At 34.9% G+C, this 18,161-nt stretch overlaps 1 protein-coding gene across 3 annotated transcripts; it reads left to right on the top strand.

The window, feature by feature from the left end:
* Positions 1 to 2,584: 2,584 nt before the first annotated feature.
* LOC114188699 (uncharacterized) lies at positions 2,585 to 7,235 on the top strand. 3 transcript variants are annotated; one of them, XM_085674390.1, is made up of 7 exons: positions 2,585 to 2,742; positions 2,986 to 3,091; positions 3,174 to 3,248; positions 3,338 to 3,483; positions 3,562 to 6,068; positions 6,561 to 6,757; positions 6,883 to 7,235. In XM_085674390.1, the coding sequence occupies exons 4-7, from the start codon at positions 3,405 to 3,407 to the stop codon at positions 6,995 to 6,997; spliced, it is 2,898 nt and encodes a 965-aa protein (XP_085530516.1). In that variant the 5' UTR covers positions 2,585 to 2,742; positions 2,986 to 3,091; positions 3,174 to 3,248; positions 3,338 to 3,404; the 3' UTR covers positions 6,998 to 7,235. The 3 variants fall into 3 exon arrangements, with proteins under 3 accessions (XP_085530516.1, XP_085530515.1, XP_027933100.2); XM_085674389.1 differs by having other exon boundaries at positions 3,338 to 6,068; XM_028077299.2 differs by having other exon boundaries at positions 2,986 to 3,248; positions 3,338 to 6,068.
* The last annotated feature ends 10,926 nt before the right edge of the window (positions 7,236 to 18,161 follow it).

The raw sequence follows: 18,161 nt of genomic DNA, 5'->3' as shown, positions 1-18,161 counted from the left end.
TAAACTGCTTTGGATAAATCCTTCGAGAGTAGATGTCAAATCAAAGACCTGGTCGAGAGCTTGTCAGGAAGCTACTTAAGGACAACAAGGTCAGCCCGCTCGGCAGGAGTCATTAGCTTCTCAAAATACGGATCAATGGTAGGAGGCACTTGTGTCCAATAAAGAGGAAACTTGGGACGATCGACTTCATCAAAAAACCATTTCCTACCACGTCGGGTAATAGAGACCTTAAAAAAGTCGGTCTTGAAACCCTTGTACAAGGTGAGGAACAGGTCGACTAGACTCTTGAGGGCTCCAATAAAGGAAATCCACCCCTTAGTCAAAGTGGGAGGACACTTGTAAAAGTAGAGAAATATAGGCATGGTAGGGGTCAACCCTATCACTCGGCATAAAACATTGAACGCCTGCATGGAAGCCCAGGCGTTCGGGTGGATTTGGGTGAGAGCGCAATTGATTTCCCTTAGGACAACTATCTGCCAGTCGTTGAAAGGCACTGTCAAAAGGAGGTCCTGGAAGAAGCAAGCATAAACGTAGAAAAAAATCTAACTTGGTCCCCTCTCGACCATGACAAACCCTTTCGTTGCTAGCGCAAAACTTCAAACATAGACAACCATTTCCAACACCGTCCTTAAAAAAGTCGGTTTTACCGACTAAGTCGACCAAATCGTTTCCTCATCGAAACCTCGTCTTGTAATTTCTGGGTTCATGGGGTGCCCATTCGTAAGCAGGGATAAGAGGAAGGTCCAACCGATTGCCTTCATTAGCAAAATCAATTTTAACGTGACCTTTATCCTTACTCTCGGGGTCAGAGCTAACCTCCTCAACCATCGCTTCAGCTCCCCCAACATCTCATGTTGACGACACCTCAACCTCAACTTCCTTATCAATATTTACATTAGTGGGCTGTTACCTGATGACACCTCTCTACCGAGCAATTCCTCAATCGTGGATAGTGTTAATGAGAAAGACGAAGACCCGTCGTCCTTAAGACCCCCGCCATCTCGACCAAGAGACTCGTCTGAGCTTGACAAATTCACGATTGTCATTATTACCTGAAATATACAAATCGATCGGTGCAAGAGGAAGAGAGAAGAAGAAAAGTGCGAAAATAACTTGGATCAAATGTTGCTATTTATAGAAAATTTTGGGGACACGTGGCACCACCACATTCACACGATCACGAGACAATCGATAGTTCAGGAGACATGACGCTTCATCTCCCACCTGACAGGTACGAAGCGTCGTAACCTTGTCAGACATCACATTCTTACGACTCTCTTGAGCGTCACCGTTTAAACCCTTTTCGTTATGCTTCCATCAACGCTTAAGGCTTGGGGGGCTTGTGTACCATAGGGCTACCTAATATCCCTAACCGGATGACCTAAGGATAAGCGGCTCAAGGCCGCCTGCTATAGGCAGACAGTCTAAGTCGTGACTCGTTGATGTAGCAATTTCTCCAGAGTGATTTTAGGAGCCCTACAACCGAACAACCCTAATGATAAGCGGCTGAAGGCCTCCTGCAATGGCCGGACGACTCGGACAATAAGTAATTGAAAATCACATTAAGAAGGATCTTAATGTGAACGTCAACGACACCGGCCATGACTTGTCATTCTCATCCAACTATTGGGCACAAGGACACAACCGGTCAGAGCACGTACGCTCGGCGACATCAGTCCGGCGAATCCAGAAAGATAAGATCTATAGTTAAAGTAAAACAGGTCAGTAATCAAGTTTAAAAAGCAATTGGGCCTCAATTAAGAAAACCTTAATCACGAGTCCATATAAAAAAACTATAAATAGGAGCCCAAGGTAAATTGGTAAAGGACTTATACTACGCATTTATTACAACATTAATTGCTTACCTCAAATGGACTTGAACTGACTTAAGCATCAGAGCCTAATTGACAAGTATCTCGATTAGATCGTCTAGACAATCAACGAGAGAAAGAGAAGGAACGCCGAACAAGAGGAAAAAAGAGCAAACAGTAATAACATATGAGAAGGAGGTTAAGTTAGTGTTTTAAATAATGTTCGATCCCTATATCTGAAACATAATTAATTATAATAAGGAAAATAAAATAGATAATCTTGGTGGTCGAACGAAATTTTAGTAGTAAGATTTACATATAAGTTACTATATTTATAGTTTTGTAATTTGTAATAATTTTACTTTATGTTTATTCTTCGTACGCAACATTTTATAATTAATTAAATTTGTCTAATATTAGAAAGTGAGAAAAATATTATAATATACCTTACAATAAATTTTATAATTAATTATAATAAGAAAAATAAAAAAATATTATTATTTAGGTTAAAATTAGTTTAGACATAAATTAATTTATACATTTTATTAAATTTTCCAAAATTTGATTTTTATCTTACTACAAAGTTAATCTTAACAGATAAAGTAATTAAATTTTTTATTTTCTAATCTGAAAAATGTTCACGAGTTTATATAAACATTAAGTAAATAAAAATAAAGTTTGTGAAAATATTAAATTCATGTTAGCGCTTCTATATTATTGTTAAAATATAATCATAATATTCGAGAAGCTATTAAAAAGGAATTACGAGTGTGATTCCCAAAAAGTACAATAAAATATTTCTTATGAGTAGATGGAGGGAAACGATGACGCTTGGTTGCTCTATAGAATATGAGTAGTTGCAGAATGGAGAAACACACAGCCTTGAAGAGCTCCCTTTTACTCCAACAACGCCACAAACCCTTTTCCAAAGGTTACTTCCTTTTCCTTTTTGAAAACTAAATTTTTGGTTCTGGGTATTCTACATCACTTTATTTCTATCTGATATATTGATCGAAATGCGTGCTTTTGGGTTCTGGGTATTCAATATTACATGATTTTGGCTTATTGTAATCCCTTATCTGTTAGCTCTGCAGCGTGTTTGGTTTTGTTTGGAGAATGCCAACTTAGATATATACTTTTAAATAACAACTACTCTGTCGTGCCTGACTTGCAGAAACCTCCCATTTTGGGCTTTCTCTCCAATCCTACCTCACAGTCTGAAGAGGCTTAACACTGGAGTGAAGTAAAGAAACTTATGATCACATCTTTCCCTGGACCTAGTTAAGCATTCTTTGATGCATATTGCGCTTACACTTACATTTTTGGAATAATATTAATTTGTTTGCTTGTTTCCCATAAAAGGGTCGTGCAACTTTTTTTAGCGGGAGTCCATTTGATCATTTTGAATAGAACGGCAAAGCTTATGCTTCTTACCAGGTTTTAAAATCTTCTTCAGATTCATTATTTCTCTCTTTTCATTTGTTAACAGTGTAACATCATATCAGATTCTTTTCTTGTTAACACAGGCCAGCAATGCTTGCATTTTCCCAGACTTTGTTTTGACTTTAGTAATCTCAGGAGAATTTTAGGACAATGAACTGCGTTTTAGCGCTGCCTGCCCAGAAAGAACGAAATGTGATCGAATCGGAAAGGAAGAGAGGGTCCAAGAAACGTAAGCCTCATCAAGGTGACATCGAGGAGAAGGTTGGTTCTGATTTGTATTCTTATGGATGTGACATTGGATTTGTAGGAGATAAGTTGCTGTCAGATGGAAAGATTCAATCCAAGCAAAAGATGAAGAAAACAGTTGAAGATGAGCAGCAGGAAAATGCAAATGACACTGAAGCCAGTAAATTCATACTCAAGAGGAGTGAGCCTCACATTTACAGCAGGGAGAAGATTGATCAAGAATTGTGCAGTTATGGCTGTGGTATTGGATTTGTTGAAGATAAGCTGCTAGTAGAGGGAAACATTAAATCCAAGGACAAGAAGAAGAAAAAGAAGAAAGTGGTTGACCATAAGCTGCAGGAGGATGACTTTGCCCTTGGTTGTATTGATGATAAACACTTGGTGGATGGAATGATTAAATCCAAGGAAAAGAGGAAGAAGAAATTTGCTGATAATAAGCTGCAGAAGAATGGTGGTGATACCAAAACCAGTAACTTCATACTCAAGAAGCGTGAGCCTCAAGGTGACAACAGAGAGATGATTGATCCAGATTCACGTTTTTATGGCTCTGAACTTGGATTTGTTAAAGATATTTTGCTGGTTGATGAAAAGATTAAATCCAAGGAAAAGAATAAGAGGAAAAAAACTGTCAAGGATGATGATGCTGAAACCAGTAAATTCATACTCAAGATGTGTGGGCCTCAAGGTGTCAATAGGGAGAAGGTTGATGTTGAATTGTGCTGTTATGGTAGTGAAGGGAATGTAGGTGAAATTGCTACTGAAAAGATGGAATCAGAAAGGAAGAGAAGGTCCAGGAAGCGTAAGCCTCGTCAAGTTGACATTGAGGAGAATAGTGGTCCTGATCTATGTTCTTCTGGATCTGAAATTGTATTTGTTGGAGATAAGCTGCTGTCAGATGGAAAGGTTAAATCCAAGCAAAAGAAGAAAAAAACAGTTGAAGATGAGCAGCGGGAGAATGGTGATGAGACTAAAACCAGTAAACTCATACTAAAGAGGCGTGATCCTCAGATCGACAGCAGGGAGAAGATTGACCCGGAATTGTGCAGTTATGGCTGTGGTATTGGATTTGTTGAAGATAAGCTGCTAGAAGACGGAAACATTAAATCCAAGAAGAAGAAGAAGAAGAAGAAGAAGAAGAAAGTGGTTGACCATAAGCTCCAGGAGGATGAATTTGCCCATGGCTTTGTTGATGATAAACTCTTGGTGGATGGAATGATTAAATCCAAGGAAAAGAGGAAGAAGAAATTTGTTGATAATAAGCTGCAGAAGAAGGGTGATGATAGCGAAACCAGTAACTTCATACTCAAGAAGCGTGAGCCTCAAGGTGACAACAGAGAGATGATTGATCCGGATTCACGTTTTTATGGCTCTGAAATTGGATTTGTTGAAGATAATTTGGTGTTAGATGGAAAAATTAAATTAAAGGAAAAGAATAAGAGGAAAAAAACTGTCAAGGATGATGATGCTGAAACCAGTAAATTCGTACTCAAGATGTGTGAACCTCAAGGTGACAATGGGGAGAAGATTGATGTTGAATTGTGCTGTTATGGTGGTGCAGGGAATGTTGGTGAACTTGATACTGAAAAGATGGAATCGGAACAGAAGAAAAGGTTGAAGAAGCGTAAGCCTCATCAAGGTGACATTGAGGAAAATAGTGGTCCTGATTTGTGTTCTTCTGCATGTGAAATCGTATTTGTTGGAGATAAGCTGCTGTCCGATGGAAAGATTAAATCCAAGCAAAAGAAGAAAAAAACAGTTGAAGAAGAGCTTGATGATGAGACTGAAACCCGTAAGTTCATACTCAAGAGGCGTGAGAAGATTGGTCCGGAATTGTGCAGTTATGGCGGTGGCATTGAATTTGTTGAAGATAAGCTGCTAGTAGAGGGAAACATTAAATCTAAGGACAAGAAGAAGAAGAAGAAAGTGGTTGACCATAAGCTGCAGCAGGATGACTTAGCCCTTTGTTTTGTTGATGATAAGCTCTTGGTGGATGGAATGATTAAATCCAAGGAAAAGAGGAAGAAGAAATATGCTGATAATAAGCGGCAAAAGAATGGTGATCATACCGAAACCCATAACTTCATACTCAAGAAGCGTGAGCCTCAAGGTGACAACAGAGGGATTATTGATCCTGATTCAGGATTTTATGGCTCTGAATTTGGATTTGTTGAGGATGATTTGCTTGTAGATGGAAAGATTAAATCCAAGGAAAAGAATAAGAGGAAAAAAACAGTCAAGGATAAGCTGAGTGAGAATTGTGATGATGCTGAAACCAGTAAATTCATACTCAAGAAGCGCGAGCCTCAGAGTGACTACAGGGAAAATATTGATCTAGAAAATAATCTGCAAATGAATGGAAATGACACAAATGCTTATGTTAATCCCAAGAAATTAAAAAAAAATCTTTCTGCTTCTGAGAAGTGGGATGAGGCTTACAAAAGAAAAACTCCTGATAATACATGGAAGCCTCCACGGTCTGAGACTGTTCTCATTCAAGAGGATCATGCTCATGACCCTTGGAGGGTGTTGGTCATTTGTATGCTTCTCAACCGGACTTCTGGGAGACAGGTATGAATTATTTGCGTAATATTTCACAGCATCTGTAATCTTAGACTTTTTGCATAGTTTATTTTTCATTTTAGCCCTTTGTTTTACTCTTGGCCTGAGACAGGTACAATATACCATGCTTTTATATCTATCTATTTGGTGGAACATTAGTGAAAGTATAAGAGAGTCAAAGTACACATTGTTTTTTTAATCTCATTTGTCTAAGTATGGTGCATGACGTCAATTAGGTAGGTGCACTGTTTGAGAATGTGTTAAATTTAGGAATCGTAAAGCCTAGGCGATCCCTCTTGACGAAACCATTCCATAGTTGTCATTCTACCATGAAAATTGTGTCAATAGAACCAGTGGTTATTGGCAGAGTTGAACTGCTGCTTTGTTGTAAACAACCTCATGCATTTGAGGTTTCCATTCAATTAAGAAGGACCATTAGGCGTAGCGTAAATGTTGAAATTATATCCATATTTACTGATGGATTATTTCTGCAAAATGTAGACAAAAGAGATTGTGTTAGACTTCTTCAAGTTATGTCCGGATGCAAAGTCTTGCACAGAAGTTGCAACCGATGAAATAGAAGAGACAATAAGGACGCTAGGTTTGCAACACAAAAGAGCAAAAATGTTACAACGTCTATCTGAGGAATACTTGGACGAAAGCTGGACTCACGTAACTCAATTGCATGGGGTTGGGAAGTAAGTCATTTTTGTGTGCACTCTTTTGGTCATTATTTATATGCAGTAATTACATATTACCTTGATTGTGTGTGTGTTTTTGATTGCTTCTGTTGTTGATGATACTGTGGTTCTTTCTTAATCAGGTATGCAGCAGATGCATATGCTATATTTGTTAATGGGAAGTGGGATAGAGTGACACCTACAGATCACATGTTGAACTATTATTGGGAATTCCTCCGTAGAATCTATCAAGCATGAATTGGAATGAAATTTCTAATTTTGCTGTTTTTTCTGTCTTTTCTTTTCGTATCAGTTAGAAGAGGGTTTTCCCTCTCTTTATGGAACTACAAGTCTAAGTTTCCAAATTGTAATGTTTTGAGGAACAATGTTCTAAATATGACCTACAACATTTTGCATAGGACTTTTTATTTTACAGATAACTATGTATGCACATCACTGGTGCTAAATTGACGAAATTTAGTTTCCTTTTGGATCATGTTATTTTTCATTTTAAAATGTACAAAATTATGCTTCTTAATCGTACTAAATCTTTATCTATAATAATAGTACACTTTTATCTAATTACTACTAACTGCTTGTACTGATTTTTAAGATATTTATTGCGAATGTCAATAAAATTCATATATATATATATATATATATATATATATATATATATATATATGATATCTTAGTCAAACTGACATCTTAAAACACTTTGAAAGTTGTTATCTATGATAAATATTGTTAAAAAAAATAAAAAATAAACAGAAAATGATGAGGGGACCAAAGAAAAATCATGATAAAAAAAAAAAATAAGACAAAGTTCAATCAAAACTAAGCTTTCTGGTAAATAGGAAGTAGTATCTATTATGAAAGATATCCAAATTAATACTAGGAGGCAAATCAGAATACAATTTAAAATCTTTTATCTCACTTTTCCAATTCTATTCTACTCTTCTACCCCAATTTTATTATTAGAATATCTTTGGTACTTGATCACTCTATTTTACAATAATAATCTCTTAATGTCGACTCTAATTTAAGGTGACATGAAATGTGTTGTCATATACGAAGATGTTAATTTAAGGTCTAACCTGTGAAGAAGAGTTACTAATTTAAGTCTTGGAACCATCTCTCATACCCCATTTACTCCTTGGCCTTTCTAATTTAAAGTCACCAAATTAATATCGTTGATTAACATCTTTTATCATAATAACCTACATTAAATATCAATCATATTTTGAGATAACGATTTTAGGAACTATATAGACAGAGTTAAACATTTTCAACGACATGAAAGGATATTTAATCTAATTTAAATTTGTATTATTTGAACATTCCTTTTCTTTATTTTGTTTTACATTAATATTGATTTAAAAGACCACTTTTACTATAACTTGTTTATTTCTTTCTATTTTTATTTAAGTTTATTTTTTGAAATTAAAAGTAAATTATTTTCTTAATTTAGTTAAAAGCAAACCTTTTTTTATAGAGATATAGGATTTCTCTAAATTGTTTGTTATCAGAATATTGAACTAGGTAGTTTCTTTTTGCACCCCATGTTTTCGACATGCACCCCATAGTTTTGAAAATACAAAACTCGTCCTGTGGTAATAGTTATAGGAAGCGACAATACTTAAGTGTTGTTATTGTGTTTCGGTAGTGGTGTATTTATGGTGGTCGGTGGTGGTTCTTGGTTTCCGGTTGTTATTGGTGGTGATTAGTGTTGTATAGGCTTTCATAGAGGGTAGTGGAGTATTTATGGTGGGAGTTGGTAGTATTGTATGAATTGTTGGACAATTCCACGGAGGGAATATCATTATCAGAAGTATTGTTGTCCCCCATTATATTCACAGGAATATCAACAAATTCCTCATCTTCAGTATCAGATTCATCCCAACTGTGAACCTTTGCCTCAATATCCATCTCATCCAAACCTGCTGCACCACCCAAATTACCTTCAGCCTGACCTCCCAAATCAACTTCAACCTCACCTCTATTTCCATCTTCATCCAAACCTGCTGCACCTCCCACTTCAGCTTCAGCCTCACCTCCATTTCCATCTTCATCCAAACCTACTCCACGATCTCCTTCGTTCCCTCTTCACTCAAATGATTAATCCCCTTTCATTATCACTTTTTGCTGCAATAAAATCACATTTGATTGCCTAAGACTTGGGTGCTCGACGTTTACCTTGTTTTTCACCTTACCATTTGTAAATTTTTTTATTGTTTTAACTTTTTACTTTATTTAACTTTTCACCCCAATTTATTTTTAACGATACACTGTGCTAGCATGTATTCAGAAAACTGACACGTAGGCCAAACAGTTACACCGTGTCACTGTGCCGTTAAAAATTTTAACTCCGTCTGCCAAAAGGACTTAATTGAATGCGATTTTACCAAAACGAGGACTAAATTGAACAAACAACCAAAATAGGGACCATATTGAATAATTTTGACAAAAATAGGGACCAAATGTGTATTTAAGCCTTTTGAAAATACAAAACTCATCCTGTGGTAATAGTTATAGGAAGCGACAATACTTAAGTGTTGTTATTGTGTTTCGGTAGTGGTGTATTTATGGTGGTCGGTGGTGGTTCCTGGTTTTCGGTTGTTATTGGTGGTGATTAGTGTTGTATAGGCTTTCATAGAGGGTAATGGAGTATTTATGGTGGGAGTTGGTAGTATTGCATGACTTTTTTTTTTTTTTTTACTTCCGGATTGTGGAATATGGAAACCTTTCAAATTATAGAATTTAGAAGTGTTTTTTATTTTTATATATTTCGAAATGCATATTCTAAAATATAAAACACATTTTGGATTGTGTATTCCAGAATACTAAATTTGTATCTATTTCTACAAATTGTTCACAATCTCTTCTACATATTGATGTCGTAGATTTCTACCTTCCTTTACACGAGTACTAACCTCTACAGGTATCACATGAGTACCAACCTCTTTTGGTATCACACGAGTATCAATCTCTTCAAGTAATACAACTTAATCTCCCCTGAGATTAAAAACTCTCAGTTTGAATAATGATAACAATAAAAAAATAAAAAAATAAAAGATAATAAAATAATAAAATAAAATAAAATAAAAAATATGTTTTGATTGATGGTAGGTTTTTTAAGTTTAATTCTACAATGGAAAAAAAAGAAAAAAAAAAGAAAAAACAAGAGAAGGGAAAATCTAATTTATTATCACACTCTTTTCATGAGCCCAAATGTTTTATACATATTTTCACCCCACTGTTTGTTATTTACACTCCATACATGACCTGTCAGAAAAACGACATTTTATAATTTCTTCTTTTTTAGAGAAGGGTATAATATTAGGAGCTTTTTTTTCTTCATAATAATTCGAATAAATATCTTGAATTTATGCTTATGTGATGTGTCTCATTTCAGTCAGAGAAGGTATTATTTTAATAATTAAAAGCAAATATTCTCGATAATAATGCTTTTTAGAGAATGGTACGATTTTAATAATTAGAAGAAAATATTCCTAGTAATAATTAGAATCAATTATATGAATAATATGTTATGATTTGATGAGGATCTTCATGTGACGGAAAATATGATTCTAGTAATTACAAGCAATATTTCGTAATAATTATAATCAATGTGGTGGATACTATGCAAACGATTTAAGTGCTATGATATGTTTTATCAGGACCAATTACTTCCTCATATATTTTTTTATAATTAAAGACTAGGATTTGAGTGGTACGCCAACGTGCCTATATAAGCACAAAACTTCTCTAATGCAAGACACAAAAAAAATTGAAAAACCCCTCTCCTTTTTTATCACCAGAACACGGGCAAAAGGGATCTCTTTGCTCCTAATGCTATTCATGATTCTCTTATAATATCAAATGTATCATCGTTTGAACTTTTGTATGATTAAATGTGTTTGGGGTTCTCATGTTAGATGATTTTGGGTTTGTCAATGTGCTCAACTTTTCTCTTTCCCTTTATTTTTATCTTGATAAATAAAAAGGTTTCTTTCGTAGGCTTTAATTCTCTCTAAAAAAAGAGGATAATAATAAATAAAATAAATTATAATTTTCTTTTGGGTTAAATATGTTTTTGGTCCCTCAAGTTTTAGCGAAATTTGGAATTAGTCCCTCATCAAAAATTTTGATCAATTTAGTTCTTCATCTTTAAAAATGCAAGAATTTAGTCCTTTTAACCAAATTTTGTTAAGTTTATCTGACGCTTCAAGCACATTTCATGATAGTATTTGAATTATTTACACCGTTTGACACATTTTTCTTCGATGTTAACTCAAATATTATCATAAAATGCGTTTAAAATGTCAAATAAACTTCATAAAATTTGGTAAAAAAGATTAAATCCATGCATTTCTAAAGATGAATGATTAAATTGGTATAAAGTTTCGAAGAGGGACTAATTCCAAAATTCACTTAAACTCGAGGGACCAAAAATATATTTAACCCTTTTCTTTTATATAAGTATTGAATGTCATGTCAAGTCTCAGAGTTGTTTGATAATCAAAACACTCTTTCATATGCTTTTTAATTCTTTTTTTTTTAAATAGTAATAATAAAAATAAAAATTATAAAATCATTTTAAATATCATGTCAAATTTGAATTTGCTTGATAACTAAATCTTTATTATGTAGAATCTCGGGTTCTCTTGATATTAATAATATATATATATATATATATATATATATATATATATATATATATATATATATATATAAAATTTAGAAAATAATAATAAGAATATCAAACAGCCCTTTTTTAAAGAACTACATTATCCTTTATTTTCCAAATGGAAATACATAGGAGCAAGGTACAATCCTCGTTGGGCTAAAAAATATAAAAAAATAATTTTGTTTTTAATCTTTATTATTTTTCTATGTGTTTTTTTTTTATTTTGCTTGATTTTTTGGAAACAACAAATATTTTAAACATCAAATTTTATCTTGCATACTTAATTAAAGAGGGAACCGTCTTAAGACGGACGTTGTGGGGTGCTAATACCTTCTCCTCACGTAATGGACTCTCGAACTCAAATTTGGTTTTGAAGACCATTATTTTTTAAGGTTTTTCTATAACTTTCCATAATAAACTATGGTGGCGACTTTTCTAAATTATTTTTGTTGTCCCGCTGCGATTTCGGTTCCGACAAATCTTAATACAAGAGAGTACAATCTTAGCCAACAAGGTAAACTACACATTTGTGAAGGATATTACACTGGTTAAGCTCTGAACATGGTGTATTTTAGATTTGACAGTATAAGCTCAATATTTTTTTCTTTCTCTTTTCTACTTTATTTTCGTGGTCCCTTTTTACTGGTTTCTTTAAAGTATTCTGAATATTTAGTAGTTCTTGTGAATTTGACCATTGAGTGCTTTGATGATCTTTTGTTCTTCATTCATCTTTCGTTGCTTAATTAGAGCATTGAGGATTATCTATGTGCTTGCAGTTCTTCATAAATCATAAGAATTCATTTAAGTTTAGCTTCAACCATTTCATATTTAAGATCAATATGAACATTTGATGGTAAAACTATTACCCATAAGAGTTTTCAACGTTCAAATTTCTCACTGAAAATGAAACCTTGCAATCTATATCTGTTAATATTGAATTCAGATATGATTAATCTTATATCAATGGTCTTAACACATTTCTATATTGAGAATACAATCTAATCATTTATGATTTAAACAATTTTCAAAATAAATATTTGATTATCTAAAATAATCTTTGAAATAAATGTTTATGATCTTAAAAGAAAATTTGATAGTTGTACTTTTTTATTAGTCTTGATTTAATTAGATATTAATCTTAATGATAACCAATCAACGTGTTAAAAAGCTGATTTGAACATGTTTTCATACTCAAAGCTCATTTTACCTTGTTGGAACAAATCATAGTTAAAATAACATCTTAAAAAATTTTAATCAACCAATAAAGTCAAACTTAAATGCTTAATGAGCGCATAAAATCACACTCATCAAGGCACCACTAACTCTCAATATTTTCCCATCCCAACCTATGCACAGAGTGCCACCATCCAATTTCAAATAGCATAATAATAAAATTTGATTAAAATATAATAATAGTACTAGTTGATAATTATATTCCACTGCATTTGTATATTGTTAGTTTTAAAGCCCAAGGGATATTATATTGCTTAATGTTATAACTAATGTAATGCATATATTCCTTTTTTCCCCTTTTGATCCACCTCTATATTGCAGTGTAAATTATTGTGATATTTTCACATTTTGCATAGGTGGAAGTGTTGCTCTTCATCAGACTCGCCTCAGTCTCAGCTTCCAGGTTTTGTGCTTGGTGTTTTCAATTGAGCACATTGGATATTTAGAGTTTCACTCTCTCCTCCATGGCGTCTTTCGTTGCAACTTCTACTTTTGAAAACTCTTCTACCTCTAATATTCTGACTCGTCAGCCTTTAATACCCATGTCAATGTGCACTTGCCCATTGATAAGTTAAATGGCAATAATTATGCGACTTTGGCATCTGTTGTTAAACTTTGGCTTGAAAGTCAAGGGTATCTTAATCGTCTTACTCTCAAAATGACTAATATTGCTCCTGCTGATTTTGCTCGTTGGAAGAGAATTGATGCTCACTTATGCATGATTCTCAAGAATACCATTCAATCTTCTTTAAAAGCTATGTTTCGTGCCTATGTCACATGTTATGAAGTCTAGGAACATGCCAAATTATTGTACACCAGTGACACTCAACGTTTATATGGTGTTTGTCATAACCTTTTTAATGTTGTTGCTCCTCGAACTCAAGACCCTATGGTTGATTATTTGGGTAAGATGAATGCTCTTTTTCATGATTTTAATGAAGTCTTACCTCCTTCCTCTACTCCTACCGAAGAAATAGAGCAACGTTCAAGGTTCTTCATTGTTTTGACTTTACACGGACTTGCTGAAAAATATTCCCATGTCCATGATCAGATTTTGGGTTCTCCTGTTATACCCAATTTTACTTCTACTTGTTTCACCATTTTGTGTGTACCATGTCAACCTTCCAATGTTATAATTGTCTTGGCCAATGATTTCTCTACTTCGACATCTCAACATGATGACCACAATCGCTCTCGTAAGTTAGAAAAATGGCGTCACAAGTGTGATCATTGTGGTAAGTTCGGCCACAAAATTGATCAATGTTGTGCATTACACGGTCGTCCTCCTCGATCTGCTGTGGTTGCTCAAACTAATCGTCCCTCACAACCATCTATTTTGGACCTTCCTTCATTTGCTTTTGTTGCCAACAAATCTATTATCATCAATGAATTTCACCGTTGGTTGTGGTACCTTAGGGTCTTGAGATGTTCATCTTTTATTCATGTGTGATTTTAGTTCATAATCATGCTCCATTCCACTGGATTTTCGTTTGAACATCTCCACAAATTTTCAGAGAGCAATCTGCTCCAGTTTCTCTGTTTTCTAGAGCGTACACCTTTTGTTTGTTAATTCTCTTGAGTGATACAATGCCTGTTAATTTTAGTTGTTTATTGTGCCTAAAAGATAAGACATCAACCAAACTTTTGCAACAAGAATCACTCAAAACCATTGAGATATGAATTCACAATAATTCATCAAAGTCTGGCCAACAATCAACGTTTTCAGGCTTGCTGTGCCTTTTTTTTCACTCTATTTTCCAGACGCACATTGTTTTTGTTTGATTTAACTGGAACGATCCACTACACCAATTCACTTGCTAATTTTTTCTGACTTAAAGAACATCTGGACGAAAATTTAAAAAAAAATTGTGACAAAAAATGTGCAATACAAAAAATATGATAAATCCTCAAATTTGAGGCAGCTGTCAGCGTTTTTACTGGTGCAGTATTTTTTCCAGCTTTCTCTGTTTGTGCGTTTTGGTGTGTTTTCAGCTCTAATTTCAGTGCTTTTTGTCCATCAATGTCTTGGCCTGACCTTGTGTTTGGATGCAGCATTTTAACAATGCTTAGAAATTGAAATGCTTTGTATTTGAATTGTTTGTAATTAAATTCCATTCATTTTTTAAATAACTTGTTTGGATAAGAAAATTAAAATACTTGACATTTCAATTTCTTGTTTGAAAAAAAAAATGAATTTATTGTGAGATAAAATTTAATTTTAACAATATTTATTTTACGCTTAATTATGTTTTGAGTTCATGATAAATTTGGAAACATGCTCGACAACCCAGATGGGTCGGGCAGACCCAACTACACAACCAGATTGGTTAGACCAGACGACCCACCCGAGCTGGATCGACTGGGAAGCCCAGACAGGCTGGGTGGCCCGATGATCTAGAGGCCTGACGGCCCATACTACACGATTGTGCCGTCAAGTTCGTCAATATGGCCCGGTCCAACCCGTCTAGGTCATTGGCCCAATGCTCCAGACGGGTCTGACGACCTGGACGGGCCCAATAACATGGACATGCCTGACGAGCTGGACGAGCCCGACAATCCGGACGGGGCCGAATACCCGGACGTGTTCGACGACCCGGACGAGCCAGTGCTCCATTGAGTGAAACCAAAGCTAGGGAACTCACTAACTTTGTGTCGTTGGGTGCCACCCTATGCCACTGGACACAATTGTTAAAATTTCATCTAGAGGGGTTCCAAGGGTCTCAGCGTTGGCCGCTAGAGTGGCCGTTGAGCTTCAAGCCCTTGGGAAGCTAGCACTAGGTGAGACTTTGTACTATTGAGCGTTATTTCTGCAATTGTGCATCTTGTGGGTTGTTATTTTTAATTATACTATGATATTATTGGTTATCTTAATGATATATTTGGTTTATAAAGTGTAAAAATTGTGTGAATGGATGAATTGTTGGACAATTCCACGGAGGGAATCTTATTGAATGTGTGATTCACTAGGGTGTGCATTGAGGTAAAGACTCTTTTATTTTGTGGAGTTATCCTAAACTCTACTAATCACTCATACTCATGGAGGAGAATGATTAGATGGTGAGAGTAGCATGAGGTCTTATCATAAGAATGGTTTCGGGGTTCTTATGACCGTGTCAGAGACTAACCTTGTCCGTGACAGATCGTAGAACAATATAATACCACCACAAGTGCATGACTTCACTAGTTTGAATCAAGTGGACTTATTCGAATAAATTGGGTATAGAAGAGAATATTATATGTATGCATTTCTTGAAATCATGTGCATAGGAAATAGAACATACCATTGAATACCATTTAATTCAATAACTTAAGCTTTGCTTTTGGAAAATAGAAAAACAAAGATTAGAAAAAAAACAAATATATATATATATATATATATATATATATATATATATATATATATATATATATATAATCATTCTGTGTTCACTAAAAACGCATATTTTTAATGAAGACATGTAATGAAGTTTATAATAACAAAACAAATAGAAACTTATTGTTTTCCCGCAAAAAGTACTAGTCTTTGCTTGTATACAATAGATATACCTTATGTGACATCCCATTTTTAATAGAGTAATCTACTAAAATTAAACATCACATAATTATAATATATAAAAGCACATGACATCAAGCACACATGTACTAACTATTACAATTATCCATAATATACTTGGGATGAAAGTTTAGGCACACCACGATGCACTTAAACATAACAGAAGAGTACTATTGTTTTGCAAAAGGATTGCTCAAGGAGCAAGGAATTTAAAACAAACTAAGAGTTCTTCAAAAGGGCTGAACTATGAGCCACAACCTAGACCATGGGGACCACTCTACACAGCAACATCTCCATCACCCTGAGTACCTCCAGGGGTTTCCACATCTGCTCACACCAATAAATTGGTGATCATTGCAAAAAGGAGAAACCAAGCAAAGAAACATACACCAAAGAAAGGGTAAGCTAGAGCAAAAATTGTTTTAATCATGTTATAGAGCAAATAAATAGTCAGATCATATTATGCACAGACAAAGCAGTAGGCACCAAAATCATGTGAAATCAAACAATTTCAAGACTCTATATGACTCAATATCTGGATCATACTCTTGCTATAGAATTCTAAAGGAAGTATGCGCCTGTGCTGGCTTCTAAACTCTGTAGAGTCTAGACGCAAGGGGTTATCACCCAACCATACACAGGGTTAATCCTCTGATGTCTTAGGCCCAATATGTTCCAAGACTAGGACCTATTGCCACTCTCACCACATAAATTATTCTACTCTATGTGAGCGTGAATAATTTTTAGAGTTCAGGATACATTTCTTTATCTAGACATCTCCTATATCAAGGTATATACTATCCATCATCACCAAGAGTTTCCCTTGAAACTCTTTTACCAACAATTTCCACATGCCATCTCAATCATTCAAGTCTCATGCCAATCCACCACCAATCAAACAAGTCATGTTTTCCATTTCATACTCAACATAACAAGATTTCATTTAATCTCATACTTTATAAATGCATACCAAGACATACATATATCACAAAATAGTATTCATCCCAAATAAATGAGTGACAACATTTAAGTACCTGCAATTCCAAACAATCAAGCACAACACACAACTATAATTCTTACACCAAAATTCCTAAGAAAATTTATTATCACAAAACCATAATCACTGCAGTAATGCGTGACACATTTCTCAAGCTACAGATATCTAATCGACGATCCAATCGGTCAAACCATAAAATAGCATGTTATGAACCAAATGTCAAAATTTGAGCTCAATCCAACGGTTAATGAGTCGGGAAAGTCAATTTTACTAAAATTGCGCATATTAGAAAAATACACAGTCGCCCAGCGACCATGGACTCGCCCAGCGACTGTGCGGCGCATCCAGAATACGAGAAATAACGTCAAATATCACAGTTTCATGAATATTTGAACCCCTAACTCAGAAATATACCAAAAACTAACGTTTTCCCCAATCTTTTTTCATATATCACAAAACATTAATCGCATAAAATAGAAATAACGTGAAACCCTAGCTTCCCTTACCTTCTTAGATGCTAGCAAACACAACTAGGTACGAAACCAAGGGGTACCACAGCTCTAAGAATTCAAACAGTGAGCTGGAAATGTGAACAATGTGACACAACGAACATAAAAAGTTAAACCCTAACCAGAACAACATACCTAAATGGTAAAAACGTGAAGAAAGGACCAAGGAGCTTCAAAGTTCGACTTACTTGGAGGTAGAATGCTCTTAGCTAGCTTAGAGAAGGAAGGATCTCTCTGCCCTAACAGAGCTCTTGGTTGGATAACAGAGGAGGGAGAAAACTGTTTTTCTGCCAAGAGAGACAGAATGAAGAGTGAGCATCTGTGAGGGGGTCTTGGGGGTCCATAGTGGATTGGTCTTGGACCCTTGAAAAGGCCAGGCACAACCCCTCTTTTAAGACATATATTAAAATTAAGAAGGGGTCTCACACCTTACCTATTCA

The sequence above is a fragment of the Vigna unguiculata genome, chromosome 6 (genome assembly GCF_037176805.1).
Source record: "Vigna unguiculata cultivar grain cowpea cultivar isolate G323 ecotype 2 chromosome 6, ASM3717680v1, whole genome shotgun sequence".
NCBI lineage: Eukaryota > Viridiplantae > Streptophyta > Magnoliopsida > Fabales > Fabaceae > Vigna > Vigna unguiculata.
This window is presented reverse-complemented; position numbering and strand designations above follow the sequence as displayed.

Coding starts and splice junctions, on each gene's coding strand:
- LOC114188699 (XM_085674389.1), top strand. CDS start 3,405: ATGAACTGCGTTTTAGCGCTGCCTGCCCAGAAAGAACGAAATGTGATC. Junction 6,069..6,560: donor ACCGGACTTCTGGGAGACAG/GTATGAATTATT, acceptor TGCAAAATGTAG/ACAAAAGAGATTGTGTTAGA. Junction 6,758..6,882: donor CAATTGCATGGGGTTGGGAA/GTAAGTCATTTT, acceptor TTTCTTAATCAG/GTATGCAGCAGATGCATATG.